The sequence below is a fragment of the Trachypithecus francoisi genome, unplaced genomic scaffold (assembly GCF_009764315.1).
Source record: "Trachypithecus francoisi isolate TF-2019V2 unplaced genomic scaffold, Tfra_2.0 Lachesis_group1, whole genome shotgun sequence".
Taxonomy (NCBI): Eukaryota; Metazoa; Chordata; class Mammalia; order Primates; family Cercopithecidae; genus Trachypithecus; species Trachypithecus francoisi.
In genome coordinates this window covers 64,552,083-64,576,469 of record NW_022681454.1, presented here as the reverse complement: position 1 = coordinate 64,576,469, position 24,387 = coordinate 64,552,083, and the positions used below count along the sequence as shown (strand labels likewise).

General features: G+C 41.2%; 1 protein-coding gene across 4 annotated transcripts in view; it reads right to left on the bottom strand.

Annotated features, from left to right (window-relative positions):
* YTHDC1 (YTH domain containing 1) overlaps positions 1 to 3,122 on the bottom strand; it is a 38,681-nt gene extending 35,559 nt beyond the window's left edge. For all 4 annotated transcript variants that reach the window (XM_033214537.1, XM_033214539.1, XM_033214538.1 and 1 more), the window contains exon 1: positions 2,737 to 3,122. In XM_033214537.1, the coding sequence (XP_033070428.1) occupies positions 2,737 to 2,764 (28 nt within the window). In that variant the 5' untranslated portion in view covers positions 2,765 to 3,122. The remainder of the gene's footprint in view (positions 1 to 2,736) is intronic.
* Positions 3,123 to 24,387: the final 21,265 nt, after the last annotated feature.

Genomic DNA, 24,387 nt, shown 5'->3' with positions numbered 1-24,387 from the left:
TCGTATAACTTAAACTGAGAAACTCTTAGCTTTGGTTATCACACTGCACATGTCATATAACCAATCAGTTAACAAAGTCCAACCTGGTAAATATTCAAGGTACTGAAACACAATTACTGTATACAAAGTACCCAGTGAACAAGACAGATGTACTCTGGGCCCTCAGGGAGCTTCCAGTTGGGTAATGTAGAAAACATGTTATTTTTAATGTAGTAACTCATTACACATTACTCATACACGTTTTGGATAGATTATTTTTTAACTGTTCTTTGTAGGAAACTTTGTAAAAGCTTAATAAAATTTATACAAGGTGTCTGCAATAACAGAAAAGATGCATATTTCCTCCTTATATAAAAAAATGGCATTTAATATTAGTTAACATCAACATTGCAACACCTTTCAAATCCAGTTTACTGGGCAAATTATCACCACAGGAATCACAGGGAGCTAGCAATCTGCCCAGTTATATGGGTTTCAGCTTCTAGGTATGAACATTATAGAAGCATCATTATAGATTATAGAAATTAATGTCTTTATTACCCAGAGAGGTGCAAAACCCATTAATTCAAGAACTCTATGAACAGGAGTCTTTTTACTGTTCTGTGATCAATATAATTGCCAATTTCTGCAACTTGGACTCATTCGTTGTCAAGATCTTAAACCATTTATGGAATCACTTGAGAAGGAACTTAACGTTTGTGACATGACTGAGATTTTTAGAGGGTTTATCCTTATAATTTCCTGTTTCATAGGCAATAAAGCACTTAGAGTACCACTTTTCCTTAAGAGATGAAGAGCCAAGTATTGATTCTAACTATAAAGCTAGGCGTGCAATGATCAAGTAAATGATACAACCTGTAGGTTACCTAGAACTCTCCCAAAACGAAATAAACAATTCCAGTAGGTAAGTGCTAGTTCTCCATGCAGCCCAGAAACAATCTTTGTTCTAAACTATAAAGATAAAGCACTTACATAAACTTTTTAAATAAAGTTGTTATGAAAATTAAATTTAAAAAAAAGTAAGCAAATGTGAGGTAAAGAACCTTCTCAAAAGTGGGGAAACGTATCCTATGTATAGACAACAGGTGACATCACTCCTTCCCAATAATAGCTCTACAGTTTATGCATTTGTATTGCACTATCACCACTAAATCATTTCTAAAGCAAAACTTTTAAAATCATCTACTTTTCTTCTTCAATGTGCATTACTGCGTCTACTCTATCAATGACTTGTAAATATTTTCACCTTAGACAACGAATTCTTGAGAAGTACTGAATTTTACTCATGTTTGTGTTTGGTTCATTTCACCCACCACAACCACTACAGACTCCCATATCCACAGCTCATAAATTACAATCAGATGTTTGCTGAATACTTACTAATTAAGAGTACGTATTTTTAATAACTGAGTTAACTAAGTAAAAGCAGTTTCTTTTACTCACTAACACCATGCAATCCTATGTTCACATTCCTTCTGGATTTCTCAGAAAAAACAAAAAACAAAAAACAAACCCAGGGAGATTTTTTAGCATTTAGTTTAAGGATGGAACATCAAACTGCTATAAACTAAGCAAAGAACTGCTTTAGGATAAGGGCAATATCTTAAACATATTCCCACCCACTCCACTTTCCAAGCTTGTCTCTATCCTAGGGCAGTTCACTAAAGCATGAAGACCCTCCTGATGTAGAAACCAGAAAAATGAAGAAAAAAGGATCATAGGCCTAAGTAACTTGACTCTAGAGCCCACTTAACCCCCACAAAAATCTCCCAAATCAGTTAGGCACACAGAAGAGATGTGTGAGACACAGAGCAGCGACCGTTGTCATATTATCAACTAAAATCTTTCCAAGACTATTATGTTAATCTTAGGGTTGAAAAAGATCTTAAAGCAGCATTTAATCTAAACCACTCTCCAGACAGATATTGATCTAGGACCTACATTAACATCTCTAGGGCTTGGAAACTTAGTATATCTTTCCATTATAGCAACATCAGTTCTCCCTACATTTCACTGAAATTTATCCCTCCAACTTTCTATAACTTGAATCCATTTGTTTCTGACTGTACCCTCTGGGACCTACACACGTTTTTCTAGCATAATAGACCCAGGATTTCTTTGCCAGCCTAAGTCACATAGTTATCTTTCCAAACTAAGTATTCGTTTTTCCAAGTACTATGTTTTTCCAAAATGAGTATCCGAGGAACAAAACGGCTAGTTCCCGTTGCCTACTGAACAGGAACAGCCAGAAGTTATTTGCAGGTATTTCTCAAGATTAATAATCTGCCAGTGCCACTTCTTAAACATGCTCACTTACCACACTACCAGTGTTGATCGTGGCATTAGGGGTTCTCAAATTTTAGTCTAACAGAAATGGTTGTCCTGAAAATACGCATTACATCCGCATGATCCTACCAGGAAATAAACCTAGGAGCTTGCAACTCAGAAAGGCCCCCTCTCAGTCCAAGACAGCTAAACGGAAAATCAAGCGTGAAATCCGGATCAAAGAAAAACCCTACCGAGATGAAATGTCAGGCCATATGGAGACCGAGGACGAAAGGGCAGGCCTGGTCTCCGCCAATGAGTCCAAGTGTCTCGGTGGGGGCGACCGGCTCCCCAACGAGGCAAGCTAACCTCCCCAACCCCCACTCCCGCCCCGCAACGGCGACCACTGCTCCATCACTCCACTCCGGAGCCCCAGCCTCGCCTCCGCCCGTCACCTTTCTCCGCACTAACCTTTCTCCTCTCGACTGTCGGCCGCCATTGCTCCCCTTCGGTTTCCGCCGCTGCCGCCGCCGCCGCCGCCGCTTAGACGCGACTCGCGCGGGTGCCGCAGCCGCGGCAGAAGCACGGGCCCGTCCGTCAGTCCGTCCGCCCGGCTGCGCGCGTCGCACTTGGCCTCTTTAACCCTCAGCCTTCTCGACTCTTCCCTCTTTTTCCCTTTCTCCCGTCCTTTCACTCCAGCTTCCAGCGGCCTAGGCCTAGCCTTCTCGTTAGGGCTCAGACTCGAGCGAGGGTATGGGGGAGGGAAGGGAAACAGATGGCGACGGCGGGCGGCGCTAAAATGGAGCCTGCTTCCTGCGCGAAACAATCCCGCTCCCGAAATGCCGTGCGCTGTTTACGCTTCGTTCCTCTCTGGGAACGTCACAGTGCGGAGAGGGGCGGGGAAGCGGGACGTGCAAAAGAACGTGACTTGACGTCAGCGCGTCACCCCGCTGCCCTCAACCCACTGGTACCTGGAAGGAGTCTTATGCAGAGATTAGGTTGCCCAGGTTGTTCATGGAGTTCCGGCTGTGCTGGCTATACCCGGATGGCGCAATTTTCCAACCTGAAACTCAGTGGAGTGCATGCCAGGCTTTCTTAGCTAGAGTCGCTCTAAAGGACTCCTGATTCAGTTCGGGAAATCGGAGTCTTTTTTTTTTTTTTTTTTTTTGAGCCGGAATCTCGCTCTGTCTCCCGGACTGGAGTGCAGTGGCCAGATCTCAGCTCACTGCAAGCTCCGCCTCCCGGGTTTACGCCATTCTCCTGCCTCAGCCTCCCGAGTAGCTGGGACCACAGGCGCCCGCCACCTCGCCCTGCTAGTTTTTGTATTTTTAGTAGAGACGGGGTTTCACCGTGTTAGCCAGGATGGTCTCGATCTGCTGACCTCGTGATCCGCCCGTCTCGGCCTCCCAAAGTGCTGGGATTACAGGCTTGAGCCACCGTGCCCGGCCCGGAGTCTTATTTAGGACAAGTCTGGGTGAATCCTTTATGTTTACCAGATGTGCTTTTTTAGTTAGGGTTCCACTCTTACTCAAAGGCAATGCAGCATGCAACCAGCTCCTTTGTAGTCACAAAAGCCTACTAGTTTTTGTTCAAGAGGGATTCTCGCTCCGCTGGAGTGTAGCGGCGCCATCTCGGCTCACTGCAACCTCCGCCTCCCGGGTTCAAGCGATTCTCCTGGCTCTGACTCCTGAGTACCTGGGATTGCAGGCGCGCGCCACCATGCCCAACTAATTTTTTTTATTTATAGTAGAGACGGAGTTTCACCATGTTGGCCAGGATGGTCTGGATCTCTTGACTTGATGATCCACCCACCTCGGCTTCCCAAAGTGCTGGGCTCACAGGTGTGAGCCACCACGCCCGTCCTCGGTTTGTTTTTAATTGGGGAAAGAATTGTATCGTAATATGTCTTTGTAAGTAACAACTAATGTAAACATGTATCAAGGCCCTGGGGCACAAAATTGATTGAAGCAGACCATCCAGGAATCGAAACTACAGAAGAAATGACCAATAGATACATAACTACATAGTGTGGTAAAATCTGCAAGAGAAACTTGCTTAAGATTCATTGTCCAATGGAAAGAAAATCTAATTTTGCTTCCCTGAACTATAACTGAATTATAAGGGTAAGAAAAATCTGCAAAAAGATAACTAAGTAACTTTGTGATATGAAGACAAACTGGCAAACTAATTGCATATTCAGAGAAAGACAAGTAGTCCAGAAGTCTAGAATGTGGTACCACTTTTTTTTTTTTCTTGAAACTTGGTCTCACTGTCACACAGGCTGGAATGCAGTGGTGTGATCGTGGCTCACTGCAACCTTGGGCTCAAGTGATCCTCCCACCTTAGCCTCCCCGGTAGATGGAACTACAGTCATGCTCCGCCACATCCAGCAAATTTTTTGCATTTTTTGTGGAGATGATGTTAGCCATGTTGCCCAGGCTAGTCTCTAACTCCTGGGCTCCAGCAGTCTTCCCACCTCGGCCTCCCAAAGTGCTGGGATTACAGGTATGGAGCCACCAGGACTGGTCCTGTTTCTAGGACCTTAATTGGACATTAATTTGAATATATGAACACACACACAGCACACACACACACATTAAATAATATCTAATGATCCTGAGGAATTGCTATTTGTATTTTTAGTTGTAATAAGTTATTTTTTTTAAAGAATTTCTTACAATTTCATGATTCATATGAAAATATTTGCAGGCCAGGTGCAGTGGCTCGCGCCTGTAATCCCAGCACTTTGGGAGGCTGAGGTGGGCGGATCACCTGAGGTCAGGAATTTGAGACTAGCCTGACCAACATGGTGAAACCCCGTTTCTACTAAAAATACAAAAATTAGCCGGGCGTGGTGGCGTGTGCCTGTAGTCCCAGCTACTCGGGAGGCTAAGGCAGAAGAATTGATTGAACAAGGGAGGTGGAAGTAGCAGTGAGCTGAGATTGTGCCACTTTCACCACAGCCAGGACAACAGAGCTAGACTGTGTCTCAAAATAATAATAATAAATATTTGCAAGTGAAATTATATGGTATCTGGGATTTATCAAAATAAACTAGTGGCAGGTGTAGGAAAGTGGGTGGGAGAATAGATTAAGCAAGCCTACCCATGAGTTAATAATTGTTGAAGCTGGGAGACGCACATGTGAAAGGAAAATCTTCCCAAAATCACGAAGCCAAAGGAAGAAGTCAAACTGGTGATTGATGTCTCATATATCCCTAAAATGTATAAAATGAAGCTGTGCACGAACACGTTGGGCACATGTCATCAGGACAGCTTGAGGCTGTCATGGGCTCTTAACCTTGGCAAAATAAACTTTCTAAATTGATTGAGACTTGCCTCAGATACCTTTTGATTTACACATACATTAGTAGATATTATACTCTCTTCTCTACTTTTTGCAATTTGAGTTTTCTTTAATAATTTTTATAAGGAAGAGCAAAAGAAAACAGCCAAGTAATTTAGAAGATATCAAAATGCCATTTTCCCTGATTCTACATTTGTCCTATTGGAACTAAGGTGGAATTTTTAATGTAAATAGAATTCCACATGTGCATCTTCGTTATTAAAATAAGTTTATGGGGCCAGCTGCAGTGCCACATGCCTGTAATTCCAGCCCTTTGGGAGGCCGAGGCAGGTGGATTGCTTGGGCTCAGGAGTTTTAAGACCAGCTTGGGCAACCTGGCAAAACCATGTCGTGCACACCTGTAGTCCCAACTTCTCTGGGGGCCGAAGTGGGAGGATTGCTTGAGCCGGTGAGGTTAAGGCTTCAGTGAGACATGACTACACTCCTGCACTCCAACCTGGGCAACAGAGCGAGACCCTGTCTCAAAAAATAAACTGAAGTAAGTTTATGTTAAACTAAGAGCACAGCTGTAAAAAAAAAAAAAAAAAAAAAAAAGTGGTTTTTAATTCAGTTATGTTAGTAAATAGGAAAAGTTGTTGAGATTATAAAGAATGAACTCTAGATATGTTGAACATTGGTCTGAAGGTATTGTATAGTGATTAAGAGAGTAAGCTTTGCAGTCATAATGACCTGGGTACAATTTCCAGCTCTGTCTCTCAATAGCATGAGACCTTAGCAAAATTAACTTCTAATCTTTAGTGTCTTCATGAATGGGAACTTAGAAATAATTTCTGAAGGATTGTTATAATGTTTCAAATGATTTTTTTAAAGGCAGTTAAGTGATCAATAAGCTGGAGCTATTGTTATTTTTATTGTTCCTGTAGTTCAGGAAAGATTGATTTTTCTTATTGTTGGTGAACTTAAACAGAAAATGTAATATTGAGTGACTCAGATTTTTGGCCTAGCTATGGGTGGAAATAACTTTCTGGGTAAAGATGCTGAACTAAAAATGTACAGCCGAAAATCCTCTTCAGACCTGAGGGATCATCACAATATTATTGTAAAAATATAACAATGAACATGGGAGTACGGATATCTCTTTTGAGATCCTGATTTCAATTGTTTGGGATATATACACAGAAATAGAATTGCTAGATCATATGGTAGTTCTATTTTTGAGGAACTTCCATACTCTTTTATTTTTTTTATAGTCACTGCATCGTTTTACATTCCTGCTATGGAGTATAAGTATTCCAATTTCTCCATATCCTTGCCAAAACTTAGTATCTTTTGAAACAACTTATACGTATGTTGAAAGATGAATGGGTTAAAAAACATATGGTTTATACATTCAATTGAATACTATTCAGTGTTAAAAAAGAAGGAAATCGGCCAGGCACAGTGGCTCATGCCTTTAATCTCAGTACTTTGGGAGGCCAAGGCAAGCCAATCACTAGAGGCCAGGAGTTCGAGATTAGCCTGGCATACGTGGTGAAACCCCGTCTCTACTAAAAATACGAAAATCAGCCTGGCGTGGTAGCTCGCACCTGTAATCCCAGCTACTCAGGAGGCTGACAGGAGAATCGATTGAGCGTGGGAGGCAGAGGCTGTAGTGAGCCGCGATCGCACCACTCACTACACTCCAACCTAGGTCATGGAGGAGAGACTGTGTCTCAAATTAAAAAAAAAAATTAAAAAAAGGAAATCTTGCTGTATGTAACAACATGAATGACCCTGGAGGCTGTTATGCTAAGTGAAATAAATCAGTCGGAGAAGGACAAATACTGTACTGCATGATTCCACTTTTTTTTTTTTTTTTTTTTTTTTTGAGACGGAGTCTCGCTCTGTCGCCCAGGCTGGAGTACAGTGGCCGGATCTCAGCTCACTGCAAGCTCCGCCTCCCGGGTTCCCGCCATTCTCCTGCCTCAGCCTCCCGAGTAGCTGGGGCTACAGGCGCCCGCCACGTCGCCCGGCTAGTTTTTTGTATTTTTTTTTTTAGTAGAGACGGGGTTTCACCGTGTTAGCCAGGATGGTCTCGATCTCCTGACCTCGTGATCCGCCAGTCTCGGCCTCCCAAAGTGCTGGGATTACAGGCTTGAGCCACCGCGCCCGGCCTATGATTCCACTTTTATGAAGTATCTAAAATATTCAGATTAATGCCAGGGACTGGGGGGAAAGGGAAATGGGGAGTTGCTGTTCAACAAGTATAAAGTTTTATTCTGCAAGACGAATAAGTTATAGAGAGCTGGTGTACAATATTGTGCCTACTGTTAATGTTACTGTAGTCTACACTTAACATTTTGTTGAGGGTAATTTCATGTTCAAGGTTCTTACTATAATAAAATGTTTTTTAAAAAACCTCAATAATTACCAAAAAAGTATTTCAATATGTAGTGAAAAGAAATATAATGCTTCTGAAGGCAGTTCCTTTTATACTGATAACAAATTGTGAATTGAGATGAGTGGAATTTAGCAATAAAAAGTGTTGAGAGCATTGGGCAATATTGATGTCAATTCTACCTAATTTCATCTATAGATTAAACAATCCCAACCAAACCTCGGTGTGCTTTTTAACAGAAATTCACAATGTGAATTGAAATTTACAAGGAAATGTAATGGACATAGGATAGCCAAAACAATTTGGGAAAACAATAACAGTTTTAGAGGACTAGCATTACCTGATTTCAGGACTTATTATAAACTTATGGTATCAAAACAGTGTGGTATTTATGTAAAGTAACCCAAATACATCAACAGATCGGAATGCAGTGTCCAAAAGTAGAGTCACAAATATTATGATCAATTGAATTTGACAAAGGCACCAACATAACTGAAATGTGTAGAAGGATAGTCTTTTTGACAAATAGTGTTGGGGCAATTAGATATACACATGGAAATAAAATGACCGTGACCCCTACCTTACATAATACACAAAAATTAATTCAAAATGGATGATAGGTCTAAATATAAAAGTTGTTTTAAAACTTCTAGAAGAAAACATGGGAGAAAATTTTTACCACCTTGGAGTAGGATAAGATTTCTCATATAAAATAATCACGAGTACTAACATTTTTAAAAATTAATATAATTGCAGCTCAAAAAATTAAAATGTTATGATCTTTAAAGGATGGTAAATGAATAAATAAGTGAATAAGGCACATCACAGACTAGGAGAAAATAGTTACAAAACATTTGTCCAACAAAAGACTCATAGGATATATAGAGAGGACTTGCTACTCAATAAAAAGACAAATACCCCTATTTGAAAAAATACGCAAAAGACTTCATCATAGAAGATGTGTTGAACAGGCAATTATCACATCATTGTCATCAGGAAATTAAGCCATAATGAAATATCACTTCAATCCCACTGGAATGGCTAAAATTAATAAGATTGGAAATAGCAAGTGTTGCCCAGGCATGGTAGCTCACACCTGTAATCCTAGCACTTTAGGAGGCTGAGGTGGAAAGATTGTTTGGGCTTGGAGTTTGAGACCAGCCTGGGCAACATAGTGAGACGTCTCTACAAAAACTTTTAAAATTAGCAGGGCATGGTGGCACATGCCTGTAGTCCCAGCTATTTGGGAGGCTGAGGTGGGAAGAACTCCTAAGCTTAGGTGAGCCCTGATTACACCACTGCACTCCATCCTGGGTGACAGAGTAAGACCCTGTGTCAATAAATAAATACATAATAAAAAAAGAAAATAGCAAGTGTTGGCAAGGATCTGAAGCAATTAGAGCATTTATGCTTTGCTAGTAGGTATATAAAATGGTACAACCACTTTGGAAAACAGTGGTAATATTTATTATGAATCTAAACAAGTTCTTATCATAGAACCCAATATTTCTCCTCCTAACAAAACAAATTGTGTCATATTTATCTATCGATCAAAATACTGCTCAGCAATAAAACAAACTACACATGACGACATGGATGAATCTCACATATATGTTAAGTGAAAGATGCTGGACACAATATGGTTGAGACAACACTAGTCATTAAGAAATAAATCACATTTGTGGTTCCCAGGTGTAAGATTGTTGGGGGGAAGTTTAATGGCAAAGGAGCATGAAAAACCTTCTAGGGAGATGGAAATGCTCTATATCTTGATTGTTGTGGTGGTTATGTGGATGAATACAAAGACTCTCTCCTTGACCAAACTTTAGTCAGGCTCCTCTGATCCCTTTTGTCAACTGGACCTTGACCTTAGGCTTCCATGTCTATATTTGTCCAGTTTTAGCTAGAATTCTGCTAAGTCACTTTAATAAGAGTCTCTTGCTCTTGATAGCTGATCACATTCAATATCTGATCAAATTCATCATTCTCTACCTTCCCCCAGATGGTATCTGATCACCCTAACCTGCCTTTAGAAAGAATACTATCAAATCAGTTTAGCAAGAATCTCCTCTTACCCCTTGCTATGATTTGAATGTTTGTCCCCTCCAAAATCATGTTGAAATTTTTTTTTTTTTTTTTTTTTTTTTTCTTTTTGAGACGGGGTCTCGTTCTGTGGCCCAGGCTGGAGTGCAGGGGCTGGATCTCAGCTCACTACAAGCTCCGCCTCCCGGGTTCACATCATTCTCCTGCCTCAGCCTCCCGAGTAGCTGGGACTACAGGCACCCGCCACCTCGCCCGGCTAGTTTTTTGTATTTTTTAGTAGAGACGGGGTTTCACCATGTTAGCCCGGATGGTCTCGATCTCCTGACCTCGTGATCCGCCCGTCTCGGCCTCCCAAAGTGCTGGGATTACAGGCTTGAGCCACTGTGCCCGGCCCATCATGTTGAAATTTAATTGCCATTGTAACAGTATTAAAAAGTGAGACCCTTGAGAGGTGATTAGGCAATAAAGGCTCCACCCTCATAAGTGGGATTGATATTAAGAAAAGGAGACTTCAACTGCCTGTTGGCCTTTTTGTCTTCCACCATGTAATGATGCTGCAAGAAGGCTCTTACCAGACGCCAGCACCTTGACATTGAACTTCCCAGCTTTCTGCACTATGAGCCAGTAAATTTCTATTCATTATAAATTACCCAGTCTCTTGGGCCAGGCGTAGTGGCTCACGCCTGTAATCCCAGCACTTTGGGAGCCCAAGGCAGGTGGATCACCTGAGATCAGGAGTTCAAGACCAGCCTTATCAACATGGAGAAACCCCGTCTCTACTAAAAATACAAAATTAGCCCGGCGTGGTGGTGCATGCCTGTAATCCCAGCTACTCGGGAGGCTGAGACAGGAGAATCGCTTGAACGCGGGAGGCAGAGATTTCAGTGAGCTGAGATTGCACCAGTGCACTCCAGCCTGGGCATGCAGAGCAAGACTCTGTCTTGAAAAAAAGAAAATAAATAAATAAATAAACAAATAAATAAATAACCTAGTCTCAGGTATTCTGTTACGGCAGCACAAAATGGACAAAGACACCCCTAATGTTTTCTCTTACTAATTTTCAATCCGCTGACCCCCACCCTATTCATTGGCTATAAATCTCCTCTTGTTCACGCTGTATTCAGAATTGAGCCCAATTTCATACTGAGGTTTATTTTCCTACATTGCAATAATTACTAAATAAAATTTGTTTTTTCTGCTCTAGCTACTGTTTAACTGTGGTTTTCTTTAACAGTGTAATGCAGCAGAGTCATTTTTGTTGTGCCAAGTTCCTGCCTGTATAATTTAGCATATGTTGTAGTTTTAAAATAACTAACAATTTACCAATACATTTACTTATAACTTCTTTTTCACGTATATTATCTTATTTAACATTCTGAAAGAGCTTGTGATTTAATTACAATAATGGCAATTATATTTTTAATTGAAAAATAAATAAAAGGAATATTTAAATATCACTGGGTATTCTTAAATTTGGAAATGTATTAATCTTCAGATTTAACGCCAGGTATCTAAGCCTTTTCTTCCACACCAGGATGTCAACGTTAAATTTTCATTTAGCTTTTACATGTACCACAGAATGCAGCCTTGAATCCTTTAATAGCAATTATATTGGTTTATTGAGTCTCATAACAGGAAATAGACTATCAAAATATAAGTACTTCCAAAAAAGGATATAATTTTACAAAGCCCTTTTTTGGAAAACTTAGTTAATTATCTCTGAGATTTTTATAGAATTCTGGAATTCTGAAGTTATTCTGCTTACTTTTGAGTAATATTGGTAGCTGACATTTTCTGAGTACTGACTGTGCCCAATCTGCTCTATGTGCTGCCTATATTTTACCTCACTTAATTCCTATAACAGTCTTATAAGGGATTATTGTTATCTTTTTCTTTCTTTTTTTTTTTTTTTGAGACGGAGTCTTGCTCTGTCACCCAGGCTGGAGTACAGTGGCCGGATCTCAGCTCACTGCAAGCTCCGCCTCCTGGATTCACGCCATTCTCCTGCCTCAGCCTCCCGAGTAGCTGGGACTACAGGTGCCCGCCACCTCGCCTGGCTAGGTTTTGTATTTTTTTAGTAGAGACGGGGTTTCACCGTTTTGGCCAGGATGGTCTCAATCTCCTGACCTCGTGATCCGCCCATCTCGGCCTCCCAAAGTACTGGGATTACAGGCTTGAGCCACCGCGCCCGGCTTTTTCTTTTTTTTTGAGACAGAGTCTCTCCTACGTGGCCCAGGCTGGAGTACAGTTGTGCGATCTTGCTCACTGCAACCTCTGTTTCCTGGGTTCAAGCGATTCTCCTTCCTCAGCTTCCCAAATAGCTGGGACTATAGGCAAGCACCACCAAGCCTGGCTAATTTTTGTATCTTTAGTAAAGGTAGGTTTTTGCCATGTTGGCCAGTCTGGTCTCGAACTCCTGACCTCGGCCTCCCAAAGTGCTGGGATTACAGGCATGAGCCACAGCTCCTGACTTGTTAGCTTTACTTTATTAGGAACTAAGTTTCTTCTGAGTAAACATTTAGTCTTTTTGCTGTTGTTGTTGTTGTTGAGACAGGGTCTTGCTCTCTTGTCTAGGCTGGAGTGCAGCGGCGTGATATCGGCTCACTGCAACCGCCTCCTCCTGGGTTCAAGCATTCTCCTGCCTCATCCTCCCAAGTAGCTGGGATTACAGGCATGTGGCACCATGCCTGGCTAATTTTTTGTTGTTTTAGTAGAGATGGGGTTTCACTATGTTGGCCAGGCTGGTCTCAGACTCCTGGCCTCCAGTGATCCGCCTACCTTGGTCTCCCAAAGTGGTGGGATTACAGTTGTGAGCCATCATGCCGGCTTCTTAGTGGCATCTTGATACAGGGTGTGCTGGATATCTCTGGCCCCCCGATCAGTTTTCCACCTTGCTCTGTACCTTAAGAATCTCATCCATAGGGACTACACAATAATTGTTTATCTTCTCTTAGTTTTGGCTGAGTTCAGGCAATTGAAGATAGGAAGAAAGTGAGGGTTTTGAACTATTTATTTTCATGACTCCCTCTATGTAGGATTAACATAGGGTGGCTCTGTCTCTCTATCCCACCTCAATTCCTTGTCAGCCATATCTATACATCTATTCTATTTGGGTTCTGGTAACTCTGCCCTCCATTTGCCCATCCAGGTCTAGGGTAGTGCTATGGAATGAACTCTATTGCCCCCAAATTCATATGTTGAAGCCCTATTCCCCAATGTGACTACATTAGAAAATAAGACCTTAAGGAGGTTATTAAACTTAAATGAGTTCATAAGGGTGTGGTCCTGATCCAGTTGGGTTAATGTACTTATTAGAAGAGACAAAAAGCTTGCTTTCTGTTCTCATTCAGGCACCAAGGAAAGGCCATGTGAGGACAAAGCAGCTGTCTGTAAGCCAGGAAGGCAGCCCTCACCACATATTATATGCTACTAGAATGAACCTTGATCTTGGACTGTCCAGTCTCTAAAACTGTAAGAAAATTAATTTCTGTTGTTTAAGCCATCCAGTCTGTGGTATTTTGTTGTGGAAGCCCAAGCTGACTAATTGGGGTAGTAAGGCACTATCTTATATAGTTTCTCAACACTCTGCCCACACTTTTGTAAAGAGTCCCTTTATTAAACTTCCCCTAATTGGCATTCATTTTAATTGTTTTGTGATAGGATCCTGATTCATACAAAGGAGACAATCAGAGAACATTACCCAAGCTAAGAAGAGTGCCAGACTCAAATATTCTTCTTCTCTCCCGGAACTTGAAGGCATAATAAGAGTGCAATTTATTTCTCTTGGTGATTAGGCTTCAGTTTCTGGTTTGAAGTATATGAGACTGCTGTAACTCATGCTCTGTTCTTTTGCCCCATCCAGTGTATGGCAATTTCTTATAAGGATCACAACCCACTATCTCCCCACGCTGACCAGATTCTTCACTTCAACTCTTGCTGGTACTGTGGATTTTTCAAGACTCACACATGTGCATACTCCATTTGACCCCAGCACTGGCCTTTGCAGTGGTGACTCCTTGGAGAAAAACTCACTCAGTCCATGGTTAACTTGCACACACCTCCAGAGTTATGTGGGCATTTCTGGTTCTCTTCACATCTTGGGAAACCAAGAGACAATCTCCTAGGCTCCCCCTGCTTAAACATGTTACTTAACCATTTTAACCCTACTGTGGCCTTCACATTGGCTCTAGGCACTCTGCTTCCAAAATTCCAAACAGGAAGTGGGGTGCAAGTCCTATGTACTTTCACCTAATGTCTCTGCAGACATTCAGAAGCACATTTCCACCCAATTTCCCTCTGACCCTCTTCTTGGACAAAGTTTTTGTGATACCACTTTGATGATAAAGAATCTAGTGAGGCCTCAAGATACAACCTAAGAAAGAAGGTCAAAAACTGCAAACTGGAAAGAATATTTAGATTTCTACAACTTTTGTAATTTCTTGTGTATGTGACGTTTGTGTCCTTATACCACAGAGATTACCAAAACAAGCACCAAAGGGAAAAAAAGATGATCACCACCACCACCACTATTTAATAAATAATGTGTTTAGCATAACTTCAGGATGAAAAAAGAAAGTTAGAGCTGGTAGGACAGTGATTCTAAGACTTCTAAGAGGTGAGTTCCAGGATGACTACTCCAAAGAGAAGAGGCAAGTAAACTGCAGTCCTCAGGACCTGTTGCTAAGAAGAAAAGAAACTCTCAAGAGTCAATTCAGATCTGAAAAATATTGGACTGGGTCTTAACTCTGTGAATTCCCAAAACACACTTGAAAATATAATCTGTCATACATTTTCTCATTTCTTAGGAGTATAGGCTTGGGCATAAGATTAGCATTTTAGCAAACATTTACTGCTTAGAAGCTACGTGAACTTGGAGAAGCATAACATAGAGGTGAAGAGCCCTGGCTCCAGAGTTAGGGATGTGGCTTGAATCCTCGCTCTGCTACCCAGAGCAAATTATTTACTTCTTTGAACCTCATTTTGTTTTCTTTAACTAGGATAGCTAATCTAATAGTTTTTTCTTCATCAAGTGATATGTGAAGTACTTATCACTAACCTGTTGTGTGTATGCATATTAGTACTAAGTACTTCAGTAATTGATCATTATTATTATCAAGCTGAGAAAATTCTCTTTACTCTTGTGAAAGGAAAATAAATCTCAGGACCCAAAAATCACTAAGCAAAAGGAAAGTCAAGCTGGGAACTGCAACGGGCACACCTGCCTCCCATTCTATTCCTAAATAAAATAGCTACAAAGACAAAAAAGCTACATACTTCCCTCCCAGTTTTCCCACAAGGAAATTCCATGTGAACAAGAGACAGACATAACTCAGAGTCATCCTGTGTTCACGTGAGTCAGAGTCCAGCCTGGGCAGCGCAGTGAGGCCCTGTATCTACAAAAATTTAAAAGCTTAGCTGAGTGTGATTGTAACTGGAACTCATGCCTGTAGTTCCAATTACTTGAGAGGCTGAGGTGGGGGGGATTGCTTGAACCAGGTTGCTCAACGCTGCAGTGAGGTATGACACTGCCACTGCATGTCAGCCTGGAAGATAGAGCCAGATCCTATCTCTGAAAAAAAAAAAAAATGCTTGTAGAATGTAAACATGAGGCCCTGTCTCTACAAAAAGTCACTTAGGTGTGGTTGAGCCCAGGAATTTGAGGTTGCAGTGAGCTATGATTGTGCCATTGCATTCCAGCCTGGATAACAGAGTAAGATACTGTCTGAAACAGGAAAAAGAAACAAAACAACGTTTGTATGTGGGTATGTTTTATTTCGGGGGGGCTGCTATAACAAAGTATTACAGATTGTGTCTTCATATTTTGGAAGGGGAAAACAAGCTCATTGGGGCCTCTTTTATAAGGGCACTTAATCCCATTTATGAGGGCTCTCCTGTCACAATCCAATCACCATCCAAAGGCCCAACCTCTTAATACCAACACCTTGGGGGTTAGAATTTCAACAAACAGATTTTGGAGGCAGAGGACATAAACCCTCTGATAGCAGGGCTTTTGAGAAGTGTCATGAATAATTAAATTGTAATCATGGTAGCCAAGTCATGTATCAGCTTTCTTATAACTTAATTAGAATGCCAAATACTGTGGAAGAAACAACTATATTGCAAGCAAATGTGTTATTGTTACTTTGAAGGAAGTTATCTTCTAGTATAGTAGAAGTAGTAGATATTGTAGTGGGGTAAAAGGTATTTTCTGACAATGACTCCTTTTACCAGTAGTGAACTGGTAAATGTTTAACAACCAGCTCTCTAGAAAAACAAAACAAAACTTATTTGTAATGTTTGTCAATTTCTGTGGTGTAATTACTCCTACCATGACCAATTTCAAACTATCAATGTGACATCATATCACTGAACACGGGAAGAAATGAGAAGTAACACAATTTTACAGTATTTTCACCATACAGATGCAATAATTATAAATGTAAATAACCTTAAGAACAAATATTATTAAGTTATAGTTGAAAGAATCAGGAAGTGGTAAATTTTGAATATTTATTACTTTTGTATTTAATATAATTTACTTAATATTAGTAACTGTATAATTTATCTTTTAATAATCCCTATGTTTAACAACCAATCTACAAAAATTTTAAAAATTTAACAACTCACTCTTATAAGTCATTACAAGCAAGCTTCAGCACACCACTATGCTTAACTGCCCCTCAGATACACAGCACTCATAGCCATAGATGTATGATGTTATAGTATATCCTGGCCACAGCTGATGAGAGTAAATAGGGATAGGAATAGATTCAATGTCACTTCTCCCAGAATTTGGAAAGGGAATCAGAATGGAAATCATCCTGTTTGTGTGACTGAAACTATAACTCAAGAATATTTGAAGTTACAGGCAGTCACTTTTTGACCATTATGTGGACTGAGTAGCAAATAAGATTTATCTTCCAGTACAGAAGCATAAAAATATGCAAAGGGAAACCAGAAATGGGGAAATACATCTCGTTTGTCTTAAAGCATTCTAGATTTCAGCGGCTGTTCTTGAGACCTGGTTGCATTCTACCCTTAGATTTGGACAGACAAATTTACCCTCACAGTAATTTTCCTTTTCCTCTAATATAACTTGAATTGCTTTTTGTTATTTGCAAACAAAAAGACGAACATGAAGGAAAAATGAAATATCAAAATATGCATATAATAAGCATAGCATAATACAGGGTGAAAAATGTTCAATTGCTCTATAGCTCATAGATCAAAATAGAGAACTTTGCCCTAACTCTATTCATAGATAATGAACATTAGGATAAATATTTCAACTCTCCTTTTTGAGAAAACTACAGTCTAAATACAGCTACCTTTCTCTGTAGATTCTACTGTAATGTGTGCTTGGATTTAACTGCCTCTTATTTTAAACAAGATTGTTTTGAGGCAGCTGAAAGGTAAAGAGCTTTCCTTTGGCAAGCCCAACAACTCCTGTGGCTTAATCGTCATTTATACAAGAATGATTACTTCAGTCAAACTTCTCACCTGATGTCAGTTGTTTCCTTGACATCTTTTCTTAGATGTCTCATGATTAACTCAATTTTAAAAACCTCAACAGTATCCCCTTGATCCACCACTACCCCCACTGTCCGCTAACTTACTCATGCTAGGGATCTGGGAATTAGCCTTTTCCTCACCTCACATCTCCAACACTTGCAGTACAGTCGGGAAGTGAGGGTGAAGGGGAAAGGGAGCTAAGGTACAGACAATGGCTAATTTACATCTCTTGGTGGCAAGTGTTACAATAGCAATAGTATAAAATACTACAGAGACATACAATGGGAATAAATCCATGAATTAGTCATATGCTCCTTTCTAGACTGTTCTCTGGGTACTCACTGCCTCAAAAACATGATATTTTCTTACAGGTTCCAGTTATTTCTGCATCTCACCAAGTTTCCGCCATGCTGTTCTCATGATAGTGACTGAGTTCTCACCAGATCTGATGATTTAAAAGCGTGTGGCGGTTCCCCTTTCATGCTGTCTCTCTCCTGCTACCTTGTGAAGAAGGTGCTTGCTTCTCATTCACCTTCCACCATGATTGTAAGTTTCCTCAGTCTTCCCCACCACGCAGAACTGTGAATCAATTAAACTTTTTAAAAAAATAAGTTACCCAGTCTCAGGTAGTTATTTGTAGCAGTGTGAAAATGAACTGATACACCCTTGTTTCCACTTTCTACTTAGTCTTTTAGTAATGACAATATAGCCTTTTGCCATCCCCTTCTCCAGACACTCCCTACAGGGTAAGTGCATCTATGAGCTCTAAGATGGAACTCTCTTTGAGAGTTAACAGTCGATTTATAGACCAAATCATGCCTGCTATGGAACTCTCACCCACCAGAGGGTTGCCTCAAGAGATAACAATTGAAAAACATGTCCACTACTCTCTCCCAGCTAGGGAGTTTTTAGCATAGTCCTGCCCACAAGATGCCAGAAGTCACCAGCTTGACCTCCTGGTAGATAAGAGACCAAGCTAACATGTAGACCTCTCACCTTGCTCACTTCCTCTCCTGCCTTTTAAAAGTGCCTGCTTTAGGTTCTCAATCATAAGTAGGAGTTGAACAATGAAAACACGAGGACACAGGGAGGGGAACAACACACACCACAGCCTTTTGGGACGTTGGGGGCGATGGGAAGGAACTTAGAGGACGGGTCTGTAGGTGCAGCAAACCACCATGGCACACATATACCTATGTAACAAACCTGCACATTCTGTACATGTATCCCAGAACTTAAAGTAAAATATAAAAAAAGAAGAAAAAAAAGAAAATGAAAAAAATGTCCCTGCTTTTGCTCTACAAACAAAGTAGTACATTTAAAGTCAAGACTCCTGTGCTTCTTCCCCTAAGCTAGCTTGGGAAATAAATCACTTTTTTTATACCAGACCTTGCTTTTGTTAATTGGGCTCTGCAAGGAGTGAGTGACTAACCTGCATTTATTAGTTCCATTTCCACTGCATTTGTACTTGTCTCCATCACAATAATTATAGATAAATTTAAAGCTGCTGTGGAACCCCAGCAGAATACCTGTCACATCAAAAGTATCAAACAAGTATTTAGTAAAGAGAAGAAAAAAAAGAATAAACAGAAGGTATCAAGAGCTCTGGATTCTGCCAGTGACCAGCATTCAATTAACTCTATATACATTATTCTCTCTCTTCCTATATTTTCTCCTTTGTCCAGTAAGAAATTGTACTCGTGGCCAGATGCAGTGGTTCATGCCTGTAATCCCAGCACTTTGGGAGGCTCAGGTGGGTGGATCACTCGAGCCCAGGTGTTCTGAGACCAGCCTGGGCAAAATGGGGAAATCCCATTGTGGGGGTTCAGTCAGGCAGGTGGGAAAAATTTTAGTTGGAATAGCCACATACCCTCTTGGAAGGCCTGAGAGTTTGCATAACTTCAGTAATAGATCTAGCTGAAGGCAGCCTAGTCCCTTTACCTTTAGTTAAATAGGTTAAAGTAGATACAAAGGAATGCGGTGGTGGGGGGTTATCTAACTAGCTCATTTACTCATGTGGTCCTAAGACTAATCTTAGGGTGCTTAATTGCTTTCTACTCGGGAGGTCCACAATGTCAGTTACCCTCTAGTGGTGTTCACTCAAGTCTTTGTCAATTAATCTTTTTTTCTTTTTCCTGATTTCGGCTCACTGCAAGCTCCGCCTCCTTGGTTCATGACATTCTCCTGCCTCAGCCCCGCCAGTAGCTGGGACTACAGGCGCCTGCCACCACTCCTGGCTAATTTTTGGTATTTTTTTTTAGTAGAGATGGGGTTTCACTGTGTTGGTCAGGATGGTCTCGATCTCCTGACCTGGTGATCTGCCCACCTCGGCCTCCCAAAGTGCTGGGATTACAGACATGAGCCACTGCGCCCGGCCAACTAATCTTTACTGAATGAATGTGAGTCTTGCTGACTGGTTGAGGCTGGTGGTTACAACTATTTACAGCACTCTTCTTGGCATCTGTAAGTGGGTCGGACGCTCAGCTGGACCGGCAAAGCAGAATGTCGTGTCAGTGCACGTTATTCATCCATCATTGGGTCAGGGTCTGCAGGACAGACTCCTGCACCCCGTCTCTACAAAAAACACCCCCACAAAATTGCCTGGGCATGGTGGCACATGCCTGTAGTCCCAGCTACTTGGAAGACTGAAGCGGGAGGATTCTGAGTCTGGTAGGTGTAGGCTAATACGAGCCGGGATCGTATCATTGCACTTCAGCCTGGGTGATAGAATGAGACCCTGTCTAAAAAGAATTAAAAATAAATAAATAAATAAATAAAGGAAAAAAAAGAAAAACGAAATGGAACTTGAACTTTCCTTGACTTTGGGCAAGTCACATGGCTTCAATTTCTTTGTCCATAAAATGTCAACCACAGAGTTATTGTGAAGATCAAATGAGCTGTGCATGTGAAAGTACATTTACAAGCATTACATGCTGTAAAAATTTTAAGTATGGCTCTTAGTAGTTTTAGCTCTAATTTTCTATTATTCTAAATAGTGCAGCATGGTAGAAGCACATATCACTGTTTTTTCTTTTTTTCTTTTTGACCAGTGGTGGGGATAAAGGGAACGAAGTGGTTGAAAAATCAAAAGGGAACTTCTTACTTGGGTAAGTTTGGACTTAATTGTGTCAAACTTTCTAAAGCAGCTTTCAGGACAAATTTCCAGGAATATTTTAAAAATTGGGCTAACTGGAACACAGATGTGCAGCCACTTTTTTTGTGCACGTGTGACTATGTGTGCCTCTGGAAGATTTCAACACAAACATGCTCTCATCTAAATTAATGCTTTCCTTTGCACTGACTCATTTGACCAGTACAACCAGTTTGCATGCCAGTGCAAGCAGAGAGAGTTGTAATAAAAAGAAGAAAAGAATGAAAGGCATTTAAAAATTGAGTGGTTACATGTACACTTAGTTAATCATTGTATTTGTTTTTCAAGGGCTTCCTAACCTTTTGGAGAAAGAAAAATAAGGCAGAAGGCTGACTGAAGTTTGAAATTAATATGAGCAAAATGTCTGTAGAGGATTTAGTCTATCCTCCTTTCCTTCATCTTAAGACTTAATTTTATCAAAAAATTAAGTAGCCTGATTAGTTACCCTTGCTTCCTTCTCTTCCTGGCTCCTTGGGTTTTTTCCTCCATGTATTTGTTGAACATCTATTACAAAGCAGGCACTGCCCAAGGTATTGTTTTCAATGTACAAATAGGAAGTTTGAAATTCATCCTTTTGATAAAAAATTCTCAAATTATACAGTGTATATGATTCACAAGGAAAATTTGTCAAAAGTGCAGATTTCTAGTCTTAATCCCAGATATCAGATTTGAGGCTCTTCGTAGGGCCTGGCAATCTGCCATTTTAACAAGTGTCTGGGAGAGCTGTGGCTCATGTCTATTATGCCAGCACTTTGGAAGGATGATGCAAGAGGAGTGATTCGAATTCGTGACCAGCCTAGGCAATGCTGCATGACTCTATCTCCACAAAAATTTAAAAAATTAGCCAGGTGCGGTGTTACATGCCTGTAGTCCCAGCTATTTGGGAGGCTGAGGTGAGAGGATGGAGTGAGCTGTGATCGTGCCACTGCACTCCAGCCTGGGTGACAGAGGTGAGACCTTGCATCAAGAGACAACAACGGGCTGAATGCAGTGGCTCATGCCTGCAATCCCAGCACTTTGGGAGGCTGAGGTAGGCAGATCACCTGAGGTTGAGAGTTTAAGACCAGCCTGACTAACATGGAGAAACCCCATCTCTACTAAAAAATACAAAATTAGTCAGGCCTGGTGGTGCATGCCTGCAATCCCAGGTGAGGCAGGAGAATCGCTTGAACCCGGGAGGTGGAGGTTGCAGTGAGCCAAGATGGCACCATTGCACTCCAGCCTAGGCAACAAGAGCAAAACTCTGTCTCAAAAAAAAAAAAAAAAAAAAAAAAGACAACAACAATGGCTGGGTGCGGTGGCTCACATGTGTAATTCCAGCACTTTGGAAAGCCGAGGAGAATGGATTATCTGAGATCAGGAGTTCAAGACCAGCCTGGCCAACATGGTGAAACGCCCTCTCTACTAAAAATACAAAAATTAGCCAGGCGTAGTGGCGGACACCTATAATCCCAGCTACTTCGGAGGCTAAGACAGGAAAATCACTTGAACCCGGGAGGCAGAGTATGCAGTAAGCCGAGATCTTACCACTGCACTCCAGCCTGCGTAACAGACAGCAATTCCGTCTCTCTCTCTCTCCTCTCTCTCTCTCTCACACACACACACACACACACACACACACACATAAACAAAAGACAGCAAGAACAAACAAGTGTTAAGCAATTCAAGGAACTCCATTAACCTCTATGAAATTAATAAAACACTTAGTGATTAGGTTAGGTTGATGGGCAGCTGAACTCTTCGAGATTTTATCTATGTCTCTTTAAGAACTCCAGAATCAGGCCAGGCGCGGTGGCTCAAGCCTGTAATTCCAGCACTTTGGGAGGCCGAGACAGGCGGATCACGAGGTCAGGAGATCGAGACCATCCTGGCTAACACGGTGAAACCCCGTCTCTACTAAAAAAATACAAAAAACTAGCCGGGCGAGGTGGCAGGCGCCTGTAGTCCCAGCCACTCGGGAGGCTGAGGCAGGAGAATGGCGTAAACCCGGGAGGCGGAGCTTGCAGTGAGCTGAGGTCCGGCCACTGCACTCCAGCCTGGGCGACAGAGCGAAACTCCGTCTCAAAAAAAAAGAAAAAAGAACTCCAGAATCAAGGCTCTCTGTTCGAATCCAGACCCTGCCACTTAGGTGCTATTCAGTTGATTGTATTAGTCAAGTTAACCTCTTCGTATTCTGTGTCCTCCTCTGTGACAGTACATGGGAATCAAAATATCTACCTCAGAGAGTCACTGCGCAGATTTAGCAAGTAAATCATGAGTGTTATCTGGCATGTAGCAGTAAGTACAAAAAAGTAGCTACAATAATAAGAACATAACATATAAATTAATATAATACAATAAACATTGTTACTATTATTGGCAGTAGTTTTACTGTGGCCCTATTTTTTAGGGAGAAGAGAGATAGGACACAAAGTTTTGCCCACAATAGGTGGTTAGGTCTTGGAACATGACTAGATGATGGCTTCAAAAGAGAAAAGTGTTCTGACTGCTTGTATTATGTCTTCTGAGGTGGAAATTGTTGTTAGTAACAACCATTTTATTTTACATTTTCTATGTATTATTAAATCCCTGAGTAGTAGGTAATATTATTGCAATTCTGACATTTTCTTCTCATGGCTTAATTTAAAAGAATCAAAATTATACCCAGCTCAATGAAGTAAATAACAAATGCTCTCAAGAAGCATCTAAGGTCGGGCGCGGTGGCTCACGCCTGTAATCCCAGCACTTTGAGAGGCCAACGTGGGTGGATCACAAGGTTCGGAGTTCACAACCAGCCTGAACAATACAGTGAAACCCCATCTCTACTAAAAATACAAAAATTAGCCGGACGTGGTGGTTGGAGCCTATAATCCCAGCTAGTTGGGAGGCTGTGGCAGGGAACTCCTTGAAGCCAGGAGGTGGAGGTTGCAGTGAGCTGAAATTGCGCCACTGTACTCCAGCCTGGATGACAAAGTGAGACTCCGTCTCAAAAAAAAAAAAAAAAAAAGCATCTAAAATAGGGGTCCCCAACTCCCAGATTCTGGTCCATAGTCTTTAGGAGCTGGGTTGCATAGTAGAAGGTGAGCAGCAGGCAAGCAAGTGAGCATTACCACCTGAGTGCCACCTCCTTTGGATTAGTGATGGCATTACATTCTCATAGGATTGTGAACCCCATTGCAAACTGTGCATGTGAAGGAGCTACGTTGTGAGCTCCTGATGAGAATCTAACTAATGCCTGATGATCTGAGGTCGAATAGTTTCATCCGGAAACCATCCTCTCTCTTGTCCATGGGAAAATTGTCTTCCATGAAACTGGTCCCTGGTGCCAAAAAGGTTGGGGACTGCTAATCTAAAAGATGTCCTTATCATAATCACAGATAAGGAATATAGAATACTCAGTATTGGAAGGAAGAGAAAAAATTCAGTTTGGGTCAATTTCTTCACTATTTACATATACTTAGGCCCTTATACTCTTACTAAATGCTAAATGCTAAAATTTAAATGCATATATTAACTCATTTAATCTTTATAATAGCCCTATAAATAAATTACTATTATAATCCCTATTTATTTATTTATACAGTTCTTTGAGATGGGGTCTCACTTTGTTGACCAGGCTGGAGTGCAGTGGCATGATCTTGGCTCACTGCAACCTCCACATCCCAGGTTTAAGTGACTCTCCTGCCTCAGCCTCTCAAGTAGCTGGGACTACAGGTGTGCACCACCACACCACGCTAATTTTTAAAATATTTTT